The sequence below is a fragment of the Limanda limanda genome, chromosome 8, assembly GCF_963576545.1.
Source record: "Limanda limanda chromosome 8, fLimLim1.1, whole genome shotgun sequence".
Classification (NCBI taxonomy): domain Eukaryota; kingdom Metazoa; phylum Chordata; class Actinopteri; order Pleuronectiformes; family Pleuronectidae; genus Limanda; species Limanda limanda.
In genome coordinates this window covers 29,612,013-29,630,986 of record NC_083643.1, presented here as the reverse complement: position 1 = coordinate 29,630,986, position 18,974 = coordinate 29,612,013, and the positions used below count along the sequence as shown (strand labels likewise).

Here is an 18,974-nt window from a genome sequence, read left to right as displayed (position 1 = left end):
GTAAAAAGGACTTTTTAAAACTCCTCCTCATCAGTGATCATTTCGCCGCTTACTCTCAACATGAGTTTCCGGAGTCTAAAGATTTCTTGATCTGTTAAAACACCATTGATGCCTGTTTTTCTGGCCAGCGGTTTAGAGGACTTTAAAAACACTTTTAGGTCAGGGAAGTGATCTTTAAGCGAGGGCAGCCTCTGGCCTTTAGTGGTTTTTAAGAAGGTTCTTATATCAGAGGGGGGGTAGAGGCCTTGGGTGTCTACCTGAGAGGGGAGCACACCCTGACTGGACCTCACCCCGCGGCTTGCCTTGCTTGCTTTTGCATAGCTCTGCCCAGTCCCCGAATTTTTCCTCTTTTGTGACATTTTAAACATTTCTTCCTCACTCATGTCATCATCATCAGTCTCATCTATTTCGATTGGCTCTGGCTGGCTGTCGTTTTTTTTCTTTGCCTGCTCAGAGTGACTGTTTGCAGGGGGGGTTCCCCCCTCGACTCCCTCCTCCGGGAGCGGACTCTCCGGGGCTTCGGAGGCTGCCTCAGTCTCCGGAACCCCCCCCTCCACCAGAGGAGCGGGAGGCTCTGTAGGCGGAGCCCCGCCAACAGCAGCCTCGGGCTGGGTTGCTCTCGGAAGCTCCCCGCCAGTGGCAGCTGGAGCCGGAGCTGCAGCTGCCGCGGCCGGAGCTGCCGCGGCCGGAGCTGCTGCGGGCAGAGCCCGACGCACTCCACCCTTCCCCGGGCAGGAGCGGGCCAGGTGCCCCTCCTCCCCGCACTCAAAACATTTCATGTTTTCTGATGACACAAACACCATATAATTAAACCCCTCAATTTTAAACGAGCAAAACATGTTCAGCTCTTTGGTGTTGTCCCTGAGGACCATGAACACTTGCCTCCGGTGACTCACCACGTGCTTTAGTTTGGGGGATTTGCTCCCAAGAGACACCATTTTAATTCCGGACACAATCTGGCCGTACCGGGACAGTTCTCTGGCAAGAATGTCGTTTTTAATGAAAGGGGGTGCATTAGATATAATCACCCTCGTGGCTTGGTTTACGAGTGGGAAAACAGGGCTAAAATTACCGTTGATCTCCACTCCCATCTCCACCACCTCGCTCACCTTTGCAGTGTTATCTAAAAACATAACAATGGCCCCGTTCATCCGGGAGGCCGACCTGACCGAGTCACAGCCGACCACCTCTCCCACAGCCAGCGCTGCCTCTGCCACACTGCATGCCACTGCGGGGATCAGCTTAATGGCATGTCGGCGAGTCACGCCGGCTTCACACCAGACGCGTTAGCGTCGCGTTAGCGTCGCGTGAGCGTCGCGTAAACGCTAGGCTGTCACACCGGACGCGTAAGCGTCGCGTAGATCCCTAGCACGCCGGGGCCAGGCTGCACACCGGACAGGCTGAACTCGGGCGGAACGCGCGGCGGTCATCCTGCGATTCCTCTCCGTGATCACACATACAGCTGATATTTGTCATTAACTGAAACGGTGTCCCAGCATTTGTCCTTTTTAATGTTGTCTTTAAACAACACGGCCGAGGATCATACAGCTCACTGTACTACATCTCCACTTCAATTATTAATTTAATGTCATCCATCTTCAAGAACTTCTCCGCTGTTTGATCCGTTCAATGTCGGGTATCGAGGGTAAATTACGTATTCTCCACTCAAGCCTATGTGGAGAGTACGTAGACACACACGCACACACACCCCTCTCTCTTTCTATCTTTATGACTGCTTGTGTGTCTGTATGGAGGGGCAGAGGGGGACATTTAATAATGTGGTAAAATTGGTAAAATTAAAACTCCAGGAAAATAGAAGGGGAATACAAACTATGGGATGCATATTTTATCATTTATATCGTTTAAAATCATTTTTCACTGTGTTTCCCGGAGCGTTACGCTCGCGTCAAGCGCAAAAAATAGACTCGACGCCGAAACGATCGCTGCACGACGCGAGGCACTTTTGGTGCAGCGCTGCACTTCAGCGTCCGGTGTGGCCGGCACAAGGGATTAACATGAGAGTGGATGGGAGCCAGCTGTTATTTAAGGCTTGGCGGTGCGCTTACGCGACGCCTACGCGACGCCAACGCGTCCGGTGTGTGGCCGGCGTCAGACTCTCAAAGTCTGCTGCCGCTGCCACAGGCATGCTGCCTGTTAGCACACACGCACACACACTCACTTGGCAAACTACTCTAAACAGAAAAAAAACAACACCTAGACAACTAAAGACGACACAAATAAACATACACCTAAATGATAAAGCTCAGTAAAGTTAAACTTAACCCCACAATATCTTTCACACTCACACACAGCTCTCAGCTCCATGCTCACACCGCCATGAGAGAGAGAGAGAGAGAGAGAGAGAGAGAGAGAGAGATGGGGGGTGGCTTTGAGGACCATCATCATTTACCCCCGAACCAATATTGAATGGTTTACATACAACAACAAGTGGAGAATCGCGGTCCGGTGTTTTCAGCCAGACGGCTGCGCGCTTAAGAATGGCACGGCGCTTCAGCGCCCGGTGTATCATCACTAATCTAACCCTCATGCCATTTTTCACATAAAAATAATTGCTACTCACCTATGGCCAGGTGGAGTCTGTGCCTGAAACATTGGAGCCTCAGCCATCCATTGATGTCAACCGCCAGCTTCATGTTAGCGGCATTGTGGAGGTGATGCACACCAGCTTTCCCTCGTTCAGTCCCCATTCCGCCAGAGCTACCCTCAGTCCATGGGCGATGTTTTGTCCAGTGTGGTCGCCAGACATGAACGCCGTTCAACGCGAAGTCGTCCACTTTAGACACTTCTTTTTCCACTTCTTCTCGACATTTCTCGTACATATTTGGCAGAACCACTCTGCTGAAATGGTGCCGAGATGGCAACGCATAACGTTTGTCCAAGATATGGATTAGTTCCTTGAAACCCTCGCCATCGACTGTATTGATCGGGTGCATATCTTAAGCCAAAAAGTGTCCAATGGCAGCTGTTATTTTTTTGTGCTTATCCGAATTTTGACGGATAATTAGTCGCATTATACAGTGTGGCCGAGATTGATGTCTGTCTCTGCGTTGATGTCGTGGGGGTTGTGGCCTTGTCTTTTTGTGTCTATATTAATTCGCCCTGAATGACTTTGTGGTTTAGTTTTAAATGGTTAAATAGATTGGTTGTGTTACCAAGTGGCGCATATACTACCTTGAAGCAAATCTTGCACACTGTGTGCAGCAGCTCCTTGTCCGATTCTTCGTATCCGAAGTGCTCCCACATAATTGAAGTTTTTTTACCCTTTTTATCCATCAATCGGGGCTGCCTTCCCTCTGCCATTTCACTCGTGCTGTTTTTTAATTGCCGCCGGTCACAACACACACAACTCGCCTCCTTCACTGCTGCATGAGAGGGGGTGGCATTCAGCAAGGCCGCGTTGCATGCTTTGGGGGAATGACTGAATTGCGCATGTGTGTCTCTTTCAACGAAAGATGCCAAAATAATTGTTTCAACTTGAATATAGTAGTTTGAAGATCGTTTGACCCAATAATCATAATCACAATTAAATTTCAATTAATTGAGCAGCCTTAAGTGGACGCCAGTGAAAGCAAAGCAAAGCCCCTGGGTAAGAAGACAATCCAGAAAGGCTACTTTTGATCTTACCAAGAAGGACACACTAGAAACTTAACAAGGTTAGGTGCCTTATAAACTTGTAAAAAAAAAAAAAAACACTTGGAAATTGGAACATAAGCATGAAGTTTATATATTCAGCAGGGACAGATGTAATAACGACCACCACATACCTTCTATTTTGCACATTTATAATATCACTTGCTTTTCATGGAAAATATTGATATATGTAATTAATTTAGAATAATTATCACAAAGCATGTAATAAATTAGCACAATAGCCCTATAACAGGCATGATGACTGTTGGCTCAGATTTCAAGGCACATTTATAATCAGGAAAGAAAGGGATGCTGAGAGAGGGAGATTGGAAGAGGACAAAGACAGTATTGGGTGTTGGGCATCAAAACCCAGTTCTGTGTCTGACCTTCAAATGAAATTCACAAAGTAACTCAGAATTTATTTTTTATTGGGCTGATTTTAAAACAATTTAGGACTTATTCTTGCACTTAATCAGTGTATGAAATATGGTGACACAGGCCCTCAAAGTGGTTGCTTCCAGAATGCATACGTTTTATGGTGAAATGTAAACTTTGCATACGTGATTGATTACTAAACTCATGTTAAACTGCTGACATACAATTTGACAAGATGAATTATAAATGTAGTTTTACTTATTATTGACCCAAAAACATTTCATTATCAGCAGTATTTTTAACCTATGTTTACCACAAAGATGTTTTATGCACCAAAGCTATACAGGATTATAAGGCTAAAGGCTGCCTTATTTTGGGTTTATGCCAACCTTTTCTCTCACTACTTTGGTACCCTCTTCTGTTTTCTCTTCATATCACAAGTATTTGTATACTTATATATGCCTTAGTAGACATGTGTATGTGTGAGAGAGAGAGAGACATTTATTTTTAGTTTACAAAACATTTAATTTACATATTTCATTACAACAATCTGTGGGTGTTACAAAAAAGTATTAATGCTAATAAATAACAAAAGATACCTGTACATATTATTTATTTTCCTGACGTCTTTTTAATCACTACATTTGAACAAAAATTTCTGTACTTTCTACTTCTTATATTCTCAAAACTGGCTTGTTACTTGAGCAACGGAGGTTGCCTGCCCCTGCCTCAGGAGATGTGCAGGACCGGAGCCAAAACATGTGCAGGTCCGGTGGCGTATTTGTCGATGGTCGGGCTGACTTGGTCGACCGAGCAGGCTGTACCGGTAATGATCCCTCCGCAGGTTCACCTTCAGAAACTTTGATTAGAGTTTTACCTCCTCTAGATCAGAGGTATTCAAGTGGGGGTCCGCGGAGGTACTGCAGGGGGGTCGTGAAATTGTTGGATGATTAGAAAAAAAAAATTATTTAAAAAAAAAAGAAAAATTCCAACAAATTTTTTTTTCACAAATTTAAACGTCTTTATATACACTTTAACATGAATCCGACATGTTGTAGCAAACAGCTAAATGGAGGCAGAAAACATTATCTTTTAGTCAACAATGCACACACTGCAGCTCCTAAAATCCTTCACTGTGGGCCGGTTTGATTTTCTTCAGAAAGGGAGAGAGAAAGTGTATAAGAAGCCACGTTAGGCATAAAGGAATATTTCACTGCACACTGGGAATGTGTGAATGCATGTATCGTTTTTGCACAGCAAATTCCGTTGTATCATTTTGGGTAATGACAAAGATTTCTAATTCTAATTCACATACATGCATGCTAACTGTCACACAAATACATAACATGTAGACACTTTATTTAAACATAAAGACAAGTGCCACTTTTTTTGTATGATGTCCAAATGTTATGTTTGTCTGATGCTTCAAAAGTGTTCCTGTTTATACCTTGAAATTGTTTAAAATAGACATGAATGTAAGACAGCATGACATTAGCCTACCAAAAGCCAAATCACTGTATTAACAGGGACCCTTTTTTGAAGAAACAAAGTTTCATGTGATTACACATTCACTTTTTTTAGCATGAATAAATACCTATCTGTCTGTTTGTAGAATGCATATCTCGTAAACCATTCGTCATATCGACCTACCACTCAGCATATTGTCAGTATTGTCCTACTGTTAATCAATATTTGTAGTGGTCCAGGGGCAGAGCAGTGCTTAATATGGTGGGACAAGATATGATCAATAATGTTAGTCTGCGAACAGATTTGATCATGTCCTCTTCTTTACCATCTGATAAACAACAGCAGTGGTCCATAACTGGGTTAAACCACAGGTCAAAATGGCCACTAAATAATTTTGATAATTTGTTCATTTCACAACATCGGACTAGTGTTGCACGGTGTACCGGTACTAGAAAGGTACCGCGGTACCCTTACGTTAAAAACGATACGGTTTAGCATATTTTTGGGCGGCTGTGGCTGAGGGGTAGAGTGGTCGTCCTCCAACCTGAAGGTCGGCGGTTCGATCCCCAGTCTGAACCATCTGCATGCCGAAGTGTCCTTGGGCAAGATGCTGAACCCTCAATAGCCCCCCATAGAATAACAAAGTGCTGCAAGTAGATGCACTGTATGAATGTGTGTGTGAATGTGAAACTGTACTGTAAAGCGCTTTGAGTGGTCTTCATCAGACTAGAAAAGCGCTATATAAATACAAATCCATTTACCATTTAGTACCGGTACTTTATTAAAATAGCAGCAGTCAGAGCGCACTCTTTGCTCCGCTCCCTGTCCCGCTGCCTGCATGCACTGACTGCGAGGGGCGGGGCTACCCAGCTCTCACACACGCAACAGGCAGTGCTCACTCACAGCGAGTGATCTCAGGGAGACATGGCCGAGCCAACCGTCCTCGGCTTGTTGAAAGTGATTCTCTCTCAAACTATGTGGCGCGACCGGGCGGAGACATAACAGGTGGAGCGCGCGAACCGGAGGGGGGGGGGGCGGGATGCGAGAACTAATGCTTTGACGTCCGCATCTCTTTCACGGCGGAGCAGTAAAACAAGTCGTTGTTTCTCCGGAGCCAGGGGTGGGGGGGGAGGGGGGGTCTCAGCGCGCGACTCCTCGGCCCCTCTGCAGTGCTCCTAGTAGGCTACAGTGTTCATATGTTGAACGGGAACGTCACGTTCATTTGTCAAATCAGCATGGTATCAGACCAGCATGAAAAAACAGGAGCGGGGGTGTGTGTGCGTTTGCGCGCGCCCAGGCAGCGCGCGCACACACACACACACAGGCCCCGGGGCCCCGCCCCTACTCACTCGCTCAGGTGGCATGTTTTAACTCTTGTGGAAATAACTATGTAGTCATATAGTCAGATACGGACAATAGGCCTGCATAGCCGTATATAATCAATGCTATGATGTCACCATGTAGTTTTCATTAATATCTTTCTGTAGGCTAACACTAATATGAATGCCATTTGTTAAGTGTTCAAAAAGCTGGGCAGGAACAAGCTGGTAAAAAAGGGAACCCTACAGATGTTTTATTTATTACTATCATAGATAAATATACCAGTATCGTATCGTATTTGTGGTATCGTATTTGTGGTATCGTATCGAAAGTATCGAGTATCGTGATATTTTGGCAGGTATAGTATCGAAGTCATAATTTTGGTATCGTGACAACACTACATCGGACTGACAGATGTTCATTTTTGTCACGAGAGCTGATTCCTGCCGGGGCAATAACAATCAGAATTGCTTATATCCAGGTGAATTACAGAGCTTTTAATTTGAAAAGTTGTGAACTCAGGTCTTGAGATTGTGTTTATTGCCCAAGGGCACTAATGACAAGGAGTAATTCTTTATTAGGCTCCCCACATGACCACAGGCTAAGCCAGGGGTGGCCAAACATTATGACTCGCGGGCCACAATGGGTTCTAAAATTTGACAGAGGGGCCGGGCCAGGAACAGATGGATGGAGTGTTTTTGTGAACTAATATAAATGACATGGAAAAATCATTACATGAAAGGATTTGGCCTTTACCAAGTAGCAAAGCACTTATTTGCAAGGCCATTTAACAAAAACTCGCCTTCAGAGAAAGGCTTGCTAGCCTTTGCTATTTCGAATGGCCCCAAAAAAACATGCCTTGGTAGATGACTCTTTAATCGCAGTTTGTCTGTGAAAAAAAAATGTTGCTGAGTCTGTAAATTAGTCGCCAACCTCTGAGCTGCAGCCACAAAAAAAAAAATTTGGGGCACGCGGGCCGTACTTTGCAAATGTCTGGGCTAAGCAAACAGCCCATTCCAAACAGGCAGGTTTACAACAGGTACTGCAGTATTTATTTTTGATGACATATTTTTGTACCATTGGTTGGAAGAAACAATGACTATGAGAAAACGTTATGGGTATCTTTCACAATTTTTTTTTTTATGGGCCAAACGGTTCAAGAAAATAATCTTCACAGCCCGATTGATAATCAATCAAATCAATCAAACACATTTTATTTGTATAGCCCATATTCACAAATCACAATTCGTCTCATAGGCCTTTAACATGGTGTGACATCCTCTGTCCTTAACCCTCAGCAAGAGTAAGGAAAAACTACTAAAAACCCTTTTAACAGGTAAAAATATGTAGAAACCTCAGAGAGAGCCACATGTGAGGTAGCCCTCTCTCAGGACGGACAGAAGTGCAATAGATGTCAAGTGTAGGAAAACATCATCGGGATTAAAGTTTTTAGCAGCATCGATGAGGGTAAACATTTTGAAGGATAACTTCAATACTAGGGTTTTTAGTAGTTTTTCCTCAAGCAGTCCTGCTGCATCATAGTCTCTGGTCAGCAGCCAGCAAGATCAAGATCCAGCATCAAGATGGGATCCACTATAGTCCACAGTCATTGTCCACTGCTGCCAGTTAGGATCCATCATCAGCCCCCGCCTCGATCGTGGTCCACCAGATAAGTCTTTACTTTCCTTCTTTTCAGATACATTGAGTCCTGGACTGGTCTGCAAACGTTGAGGGATGTGGATATGGAGCTCTACACCGGCTTAGAGAGGCTGTAAGAAGAAACATTTCTCAATGCATTTGTGTCCATTTGCTCATGCAGTGTTGTAATTGTAGAACATATCACAACTAAAATTTGTGGCTGCAAACAATATTTAACTCTATTCCCGTGCATGAACATACTAATTAAACAAACGTCTATCTTTCTGTCTGACCGTCTAACTTATTTTAATCGACTTCACAAATGTATTCTTAGTGGTAATGGGAAGTGCAGTGCCAAGTTTGGTGCGATTTGGACATAGGATATGTTCAATATGAATACAAATTTATCGCAATGGCAACCGACACTCCAAAAAAAAAACAACAAGCCGGATGCATTCAAGTAAAATCAAGTAAATCTACACAAAAATGCCCTTCCCAAAACTAAAAATGGAATAAGAAAATGAACCACTAACTGAAAAGAATGTCCAAAGAAATGAAGATAAACCATGAAACAAACACTGAGCAAAATCACCACTAGATAACTTTCATAAGTTGTTTTTTATTTTTATTTTTTATTTCACCATATGCACTGATGCAGACACAGTCAGTCCCGGGTGCAGTGGGGACTGAGCTTCGCCATAGCAACAAAATTCATTGGATCACCTTCTATTTGGCAATTTGTCTTCAAAGAAATAGCACAATGTAAATTGTGTTGCTACAATACTTTACATTATATATTAACCCCACTTATGTAAAATCATATAAAGCTATTAACACATGAGCAATGTTTTATGAGAAACATTGACCACAAAATCTTCACTGGAGATAAACCAGGTATGAAAAACTGTTTCTTACTTCATTCTGCACCATAGAATGTACATCAACAAATATTGTAGACCTGTTTGAGGAGGGCTGACAAGTAATAATTCTGAAGTAGCTCCAGAAAAACCCTCTTTGAGAAGGGGCAATTTTTATATAAAATCTATTTGTAGAGCAAGAGCACAGTGTTAGTAGATTTCTTACAACGTCTTGTGGTTTTAATTCATTTTCAGGGCTTTTATTGTATGCAAGCTTATCAGTGGCATTGAACAAATGACCATGCTTGTTCGGGAGAGTATGTGCACAGGGCACACTGGAAATTCCTCTGGGCTGCCACTTGCAACTTGCCTTCTTGAGGCACCTCACATAACACCTGCATCCATTACTATGAAAATGAGATGTTAACTATTGACCTGGGTCCTATGGACAGTTTTATAATTGAGGTCCCTTCTCTCATTTATGTGATATTAACACTCTGTTGGTAGATGTAATACAGAAGCGTTCCTATTGTATGGAAATTAATTTGTCATTGTTTTAATTATTTAGCATTCATCCCCAATCAATAATTTATGTTTGCAGCTTTGAAATGGATGAGATTAAGAAATTAATGTCTTCATTCTTACTGTGTTGTTTCATCTGTTTTTCGTAATATGAGCTTTTGTTTTTAATTCTGCCTGTCTTTCTTTTCCTCACTCTATCGTTGCTTGAATTGTCTTTGATGATTGTTTCTAATCTGTTTAACTCATTCAGAGATGGAACAGAAAGTCATTGTCTCTCTGTCTTTCTCTCTCTCTCAGCACTATAACAAGGAGCAACCTGCATACAATCCATACTCGTGTTTTCTCCAAGAACCCCCACTTGCGTTACATGTGAGTACACACAAACACATTACTCTGAGGCAAAGCAAAATGTCTGAAACCCCACCAAAAATCGAAAAGGTCCCTTTATAGTGTTGGGATAAAACAATATTGTTAGCACTAGGGCAGGGGTCAGCAACCTTTACTATCAAAAGAGCCATTTCCCCCCCTCTTCCACCAAATACAATTGGTCTGGAGCCAGTTCACACTTAAAATGAACTAGTTCAGAGTTAAGTTCATGTAGATTAATCTGAACTAGAGTGCGTCCATAGTTAAATCTTTCCAATTTTGAACTAAGTTCCTGGCTCCTAAAATTAACTATTTCACGTTCATTTGTTCGTGTCGTGTGTGGTTCTGAATCGATGGTGTCGAATCATGTCTGCGTGTCGCTCCGCTCATTTTAACAGAGTCCTGACTGTTAGCGTCACATCTCGTGTTGTACTAAGCACAAAATGTTGTAGTGTCATTTTCATGATGTTTAAATGCAGCCTCATTAACTCTGGAGCGAATCAAACAAACACTAAGTTACTTCATGTACTTAGGTGATAACTAGTGATGAGTGTTTATTAGTTATAGTGAGAGCAGGTCAGAGTGGAGGACAAAGAAACTCCTGGGGCCTCATTTATAACCGTTGCGTACGCACAAAACGGGCCTGAAACGTGCGTACGCCACTTCTCACGCCAACGTTGGGATTTATAAAAACAAACTTGATGGGAAAATGTGCGTATTTCTACGCAAACTTAGACCCTCCCGTACGAGCGTTTTGGGGAGACGGGAAAACGGCGACACAGACGTGAGGTGGTGAACTGCAGCAGATTATTGATCCAATTCATAATTTACCATAAAACCAACAGTTTTTCTCGCGCGACGTATCTGCTCCACATGAGCCTTTTAATTAAAAAAATATAAAACAACTTTAAGCAAATAAGGTTCAGATTCGATTTAACGGCAGAGTTACGGAGCCGAGTCATTAATAGGTTTTAATAATATCTTCTAACACTGTGCGTGTATCATCAGATCGCTGCAGTGAACGGGACTGAGCCACAGAGCGCACAGAGCACACAGAGCGCACTGGAGATTACTTATAAGAAATGAGGAAACTTTCCAAATAATATCCCAGAAGAGGTGAGGATCCACTGATGTGAGGGAATCGGTCCGATGCTCTAAATAAATAAATACTGCTGTGACACCGGTGCGGGGAACTGCTCGATGTGTGCATGTGACTGGAAGAACGAGGAGGAAGCGAGGCTTCAGCGATCTCTGATCTCACACTGTGTGTTATCCACAGCAGCAGCAGCAGCAGAGTATCAGTGTATTTTCTTTATTAGTGACATCGCTGCTGTCCCATAAAGTCACTCTTCACCTCCACCTCACTAACAAACACCTCGCTGTCAGTGTCAGAAAGTTTCACTTCCTCTTCACATCGCTTGATGCCGTGACTCCGTCAGGACTCACGGTGGAAACCCATTGGTCAGCAGCATCATTTAATATTCACGCTGTGCTTTGCGTTGACCATTTATGGTTGAAAGTGGGCGTGTGGAGGGCGGATTTGGAGGCAGATCCACGTACGAACATTTCCAAGTGGACTGTGATTTTTAAAGCGAACATTGCGTTCAGTTGTACGTGCGCACAGTTTTATAAATCGGAATTATCTTTTGCGTACGCCATTTCCGGATTTTGTACGTACGTACACTTTTAGTATGAATCCTACGCACTCTTTTATAAATGAGGCCCCAGCTCAGTACAAACCAACTGCAGCTTCTGCTCTGATCACTGAGCAGCTGGGACCAGAGAGAAACTCTGTGTTTTCACTGTTTTTCAACAATAAAGTTCACTCTCGTTGCAGTGAATGTCACTCATGTTCATCATATGAAAACTGATAAGTTCAGTTCATTGTTCACGAAAAAATATAATTCATGCACAACACTTTACAGTGAGCCATTCCAGAGGGGCTGGAGAGCCGCATGCGAGAGCCTTTCATTTAGTTGACGCTTTTATCCAAAGCGATTTGCAGACCTTTTGTGACGTAAGAGGACAGAGAGAGTCAAGAGAGGAGGACAAAGTAGAAAGGAGAATGTCTGTGGCAGAGTTAGGATGCATGAGTGAGAAAGAGTCTAGAGAAACAGGAGAGAGGGAACGAATGTTGCGACGGGCAGGTACAGAGTCTGTTGATGTGGTAGGGTTGTCAGTTTGGGATAGTGGGAGAGAGTAAGAGATAAAGAAGTGGTCGGAGACATGAAGTGGGGTTACAGTGAGATTAGATGTTGAACAGTTTCTGGTGAAAATAGTCAAGATGGTAACCGGCTTTGTGAGCAGGAGGGGAAGGACTGAGTGAGAGAGCAAAAGAAGACAGTAAAAGTAATAGGTCAGATGACTTCTCTGTCTGGATGTAAAAGTCACCCAGAAGGATAAGTGCAGGGCCATTTTCTGGGTAGTTTGACAGGAGGACGTCTAATTCCTCCAAAAAATCTCCCCGAGAACCTGGTGGACGGTAGAGAACAACAATAGTTAATTATACCGGATTAACTGTCACAGCATGAAATTCAAAAGACGTTGGGGTAAGAAAGTGGAAGAGGGTAGAGAGAAAAACTCCATTTGCGGGAGATGAGTAAACCTGTACCACCACCCCTACCAGTGAGTCTGGGTGTGTGGGTGAAAGAGAAGGCAGAGGAGAGAGCAGCTGGGGTGGATGTGTTGTCCGGTGTGATCTAAGTCTCAGTGAGAGCAAGCAAGTCAAGCCATTGCTGTGTAGCAAAGCCAGAGATGAAGTCTGTTTTGCGGGTAGCTGACTGGCAGTTCCATAAGCCCCCTGTGACAAGTAGGGATGGGTATCGTTTGTTTTTTATCCGATACCGGTTCCTAACCGATACCGGTGCCTAAACGGTTCCTGAACCGATACTTCTTTTTTTTTTAAGTGCACAAAACGAAGCTTGACGTCATTTAAGAAAGGCTTTTTTATTGCCAAATATATGAACTGTTAAGTAGATTATAAATATAAATGAATACAAAAACTTTTTAACTTAAAACTATGAGTAATATGTGAACTGTTAACAAAAGTTTACACTATACTTAAATAAATAAAAATAAATACAAAACACACACACTCTGACTTCGGTGCCTGAGCCAATTGAAGACTGAGGGTCGCTTTTCACTCGGAGACCCCCGTTTCTCCACGGCTGGGGCTGTCGCAGGCAGGCTTCGGCCCCCCTTCGCCCCGCCAAATGCAGACGCTTTTGTGATATCTTTCTCGGCGTGGTCTTCGCTCCTCCTGCCCGAGCCTTTCCAAGCCGACCCGGAGCCGAAATGCACTCGGCGGGGGCCAGCCAGTGCCGGGGAGAGGTCTCGGGAGGAGATGCCCCCACACCTGCACGGAAACCCTGACGCACGCGGGGCGCGGGCAGCGCGGAGACAAGAGTTTGTCTACCAGCAGCCGCGGCCGACATGCGGGGGCCCGGCGGGAGGCGCCGTTTCCCGTGAAGGAAGGAGCGGAAGTGTGAGGAGGCGGGACGAGTGGAGACCTCAGGCTTCAATTGGCTCAGGCACTGAAATGAAGCACCGAAATCTCCGTTGCATTTCGGTCCGGGTAGGAACCGGTTGTATTGGAACCGGTTCTCGGTACCCAACCCTAGTGACAAGGTGCTGGGTATGGGTGGAACGGGTGGGATAGATAAGATCGGAAAGGTTAAGGTATTGGTGTGAACAAGTGCAAGGCCTATAGTATCTACGAGTAGTAATGCGCTCGGAAAGTATACACAAATTCAAAAATAAAAAGGAAACAGCAGCTTAATACTCAGCCTGCCTCGAAGACTCCAACGAAAGACTCCTTTGTCTTTATCCTCCGAGTCTTCATACAATGAGTCTTCACAGACGCTGACGCTCCATACACTTCCTGGTTTTTAAACCAGAGTTGATGATGGTTGGCAGTGGTGGGAAGTAACGAAGTAGAAATACTTTGTTACTGTACTGTAGATTTTTCACATATCTGTACTTTTTATTTTTACTCGTTACATTTGAACACAACTTTCTGTACTTTCTACTTCTTACATTCTCAAAACTGGCTCGTTACTTGAGAAGCGGAGGTTGGTGCAATGTGCGCCTTTACGCACGGCGCACCTCTCTCTCGCTCACTCGCGTGCCCCTGCCTTGGGGGATGCGCTGGTCTGGTGGCGGCGCAGGTCTGGGGGGGTGGGGGCTGCCTTGGTCGATCGGGGTCAAGCAGGCTGTACCGGTGACGATCCCTGCGCAGTTTCACCATCAGAAACCTTGTTACGAGTTTAACAGGACCTTGACCGACCCTGGCAGGGCCATTCCCAGGACCTCCCTAAACCATCCAATGGGTAGTAGCGATGTGTGTGGGCAGGGACTTAACGGATGCAAATTTCCCATCCATTCATTCCCTTTAGAATTATCCAGGTGCTCATGCAGGAGCTCGGTTCAGTTCAGTCTTTATTATTCTGTCTGAAATTTGGCCTGCAGCAAAACTAGACTGTGTCCAGTGAGTTTTTCCTCTCTGTACTAGCACTGTGCAAGCTGTTAACAAAAGAGGAAAACTATCCTATTTTGTCTGCCTAGAACTGGTTTCCTTGTGCTGAGTTAGCATAAGGGGCATTGTGTGTCATTCTTGCTACTGATTAGAAAGTGGAAGGTCCATGTTTAGTGATATTTACAGTATTTTTTAGTGGTTATACTGTGGTCTATTAGTGTTCTTAGGCAGACACAAGAGGCACTTGCTTATTCTGTTGAGTTGGTACTTTATTGTCCCTAGAAGTTCAGATGCACTAGTCCATTACTATTTGAACCTCAGCATCTGGGCATTTTTAAGTTTGGTACTTTTGATACTAAAGTGCATTTCAACACCAGATACTTTTGATACTTAAGTTAATTTAATATGAGCGAATTTAACTCAAGTCATTTTCTGCCGGTTGACTTTTACCTTTACCGGAGTCACTTTCAGGTAAGATATCTGTTCTTTTACTCAAGTATGGCTTTCAAGTACTTTATACATCACTGATGGTTGGCTACAGCTCACCACACCCCCTGCTCATGAGTCAATCACAGACCAGGTGGTAATGGCCCGGCAATAGAAACTCAGCAGAGTTCAACACAAGTGAAACTTGTCACTTTAATCAGTGATCAGGTGAGTTTTCCCATCCTCCGAGACTTATGTTCATCATTCGCTTAAAATATGCGCGAAATGCACAACACTGGACAGGGAACCACTGCAGAGGGGCTGAAGAGCCGCGGGTTGCCCACCCCTGGGCTAGACCTTAAATTCTATCATTTAAATTTATAAAATAAATGTGTGGACAGAGGACAAAAAGTTTGGCTGATGTCCGAACTTGCATTTCAGCGAAGGAGGACACAATTTGCACAGAAAGGTGAGATTTTTACTGTCGGAATCTTTATCAAACAGTTTGTAAAAATCCCGCAAATAATAAGAATGTGCATCGGATGTAGTCGCTGAGTCTGCGTCTCTGCTTTCACTTTCCATTTTTATATGAGACCGAGAGCTATTGTCTTGTAATACGTTGCTTGTTTGGTCTACATGTGTGTGCGATTAATTATGGGTAACGTAGTGTTGTGCAATAGGAGTAGACTTGACGTTGGCTAATTATTAATAATCATGAAATATGATTATAAAAATAATAAAAGATTATTTATTAAAAATAATTAAAAAAAATGATAAGGCCATAACTTATCGTAGAGTGGCACCACCCTGGTTTCCAGGGACCAACAATATCAAGCTATAATTATCAGTCTCATAATGATAAATGTCAAATTAATCATGTCAATATTTTAATATTAACGATTACTTAATAAACAGTGAAGGCTTCTAAGTTCGAGCACAGGCAATCATAATCCAGCTGTATTCACACACTTATGCACAAATAATCACAGACTACAGATACTTTAATTACAAAAGTATTTATTAAAAAGGGGAAATAAAGTTATAATGTTATTCAATGATTCATCATTTTAACAAGCTCCAATATTTCAAAGATAAACACAGCAGCAGCACTTATCACAATTCAGAAAATACATGTAAAACCTGCGGTCTACCTATGTATGTCTGTCTCTGTGTGTGTGTCTGTGTCAAAGTGTCTCTCTGTGTATGTGTGTCTATGTGTGTGTATGTGAAATAAAGTTAGTGTTATTTAATGATTTATCATTTTAACAAACTCCCATATTTCAAAGATAACAGCAGCTTATCACAATTTAGAACACGCATGTAACCTCTGGTCCATCTATGTGTCTCTGTGTGTGTGTATCTGTCTGTGTCTATCAGTGTGTGTGTGTGTGTGTGTGTGCGAGAGAGAGAGAAAAAGAAGGGGCGTGGCGATGACGCAGTCACGTAGTGACATCACATCTAAGATGGAGGCCGACAATGTTAGGCTTAAAACTACAAAACAAAATGGCGGGTTCGTTATGAATTTAGAGCCAGAATGGAGGGAGGGTCTAGAGATGAATAATCTCCAATGGCCGCCGGACCACGTGTGAGACACAAGGAGGAGGCAGAACAAAGGGGTTCTTTGTTTTAGCTCAGTTTTGGCTTCAAAATGGCGGCCAGATGCGTTCAGGCCCTTTAAATATAGATTTAACTATGTTACATGAACTGTATTATAAATACAGATCGGAACGGGTGTATAGGTCGGCTTAGAAGGAGAGAGAGAGAGAGAGAGAAGGCATGCAAGGAGAGAAAGAGAACGAAGCTCTTAAAACACGCCAGAGATAGATTAACAGTGATTTAACCACTCAGCCCCAAGCGCACGTTGTGGGCTGAGTTTCTGATCGGTAAACTCACTGCAGACTAACACAGACGTTAACAGCGTGGCTGGAGGCTTTCCTCGCGGCGCTCAAACACTAACACAAAACCCGGCTAAATAATGAGACTCAGCGGTCTCGCAACAAATACAATCAAATATTAAACAATATGCTACGTATCTGCCCAGATAATCAAGTCTCTTACTGTACAACCCTCGCGATGTGCCTGCGCGAATGTGTCGGGGGCCAGTGAATCACGTGGTCTCTCTCACGAGCGGAGCTCCGGGCTCGGCCGCTGGACCGGAAAAGGAAGCGAATTTCTCTTGCTGCCTTGACGGAATTAAACTTCGTCTTCTTCTGTAACAGCGGAGATCGTGCTGTTTTACAGGAACGGAGTGGATTGCCTCTTACTCCTCAGCGGGATGAACGTCGCGCTTCTGCAGGGAACGGCTTTGTGGAAGCCGTTTGTGGATCGTTGGAAAAAAGAAAAGTCTATGGAAGTGTCGGAGTCCGTCTAGCGGGGCACTTCCTGTTTCGGTCTTTCAAGTTAAAACGGCAAAAAGTCCTATCAAGATAAAACTTTGACTGAGATAAAAGAAGAAAATGAAACGACTTCAAATAAAATGATATTAAACAAACGTCTAATCGCCTCCTTAGTTACTGAGTCGTGTAGTTAGGCCCCTGGAGGGTCTGGATACGACTTGAGCAGAGTGGAAAGGAGAGATTTCTGGGAGCACAGTTCTTTTGTAGCACCTGGGAGGTACCAGCCCCCCTGGAGGAGGGGTCAGGGGTCAGTGTTGCCTTCGGCCAATTGAAAGGTCAGAAGTCAAGTCTCAGGGAGTGGCTTACAGTGGGGTCCTTCACAGGACCCAGGAAGTGATCTGCTGCCACATGGAGATAAGAGCTCCATGCTGGATTTTTAAATGTAAGGGGTCTCCCTAGGCAAGTCTCACGCTTTATGACTCATTGTTCTAAGTCAGATCACTGGGCCTTCAGTCCCAACAGTCCCCCTTTGATCTGGAAAGTGGGTCGTTACCCGGTTTCCAGGGCACACTAGGGTCGAGAGTCCAGTGATAATCCATGTGAGGTAATCCTTGAGTGGAATTGAAGCATTGAAAGTTAGTTCATCATGAGGCAGAGAGGCATAAATGTCTTTGAGGCATGAGTCTAAACAGAGAGAGGTAATTGTCTGGGCAGACAGAACTAAATAACATATATTCTAAAACACGGCGCACATTTTCAATTTCACATCATGCTTATCGGCAGTTATTGTTAACATACCAATGAATTTCGGTGAAGAGTGAAATGAAAGAAAAGTGGAAAAAGGAACAGAAGAAAAGTTTGAGTGGGTGCGGGTGTTTTGAGATAAACATGTGTGTTATCCTGTCAAACCAAATTATTCAGAACGGCAAGTCCCGTTCTGTTGTTCGTTAATCTGTGAATTTATGAAAAATCCTATTTCTAGGGTTGCAAATCTACAGATATTGAAATTGCACTGCCAAGACTGAATTGCCAAGTGTACCCGTGAGGGCTGCACAACCGTAGTGGTAACGACTTCAAAATTCCTCAACGAGGTCTAAAGAGTTCACTACCTGAACGTACGTTTATACCATTTACTGACAGAGGGTCTAAAGCATGCAGCTATTGATGGAGTGAGTGGTTTGAGCGGTCTTTGTTTTAAAATTGGGATTTCTTTCCCCCCCCTTTCAGATGTGGAGGTGAGAGGGGGTTTCTGGCAGCGCCTGTTCCTTCCCAGTCATTGAAGTCATCTTTGGGAGTGGAGAAGGAGGGCATCTGCTTCTAGTTTTGCCAATGGGGTTCAGTGTCTTCTGCTGGTCTTTTGCTTGGGCGTGTTCGCGTCTCCCAGGCCAGCTGGGAATACCTCCTGCATGGTGAGGTCACCTGCTCTGCAGTGCATGGTGACATCATACCGAACACTTTCGTGGAGGTTGTGCAGGAAAAGTGACTTGAAGGGGGGTTCTTCTTCTAACCCCGGTGCGCTGCGCCCTTGGAAATACGTTGCCC

The 18,974-nt window shown here is 43.9% G+C and overlaps 1 protein-coding gene across 1 annotated transcript in view; it reads left to right on the top strand.

The window, feature by feature from the left end:
* Positions 1-18,974, top strand: part of LOC133009767 (NT-3 growth factor receptor-like) — a 108,177-nt gene that overhangs the window by 20,389 nt on the left and 68,814 nt on the right. Inside the window, exons 2-3 of the mRNA XM_061077301.1 lie at positions 8,510-8,584; positions 10,128-10,199. Of these exons, the coding sequence (XP_060933284.1) occupies positions 8,510-8,584; positions 10,128-10,199 (147 nt within the window). The remainder of the gene's footprint in view (positions 1-8,509; positions 8,585-10,127; positions 10,200-18,974) is intronic.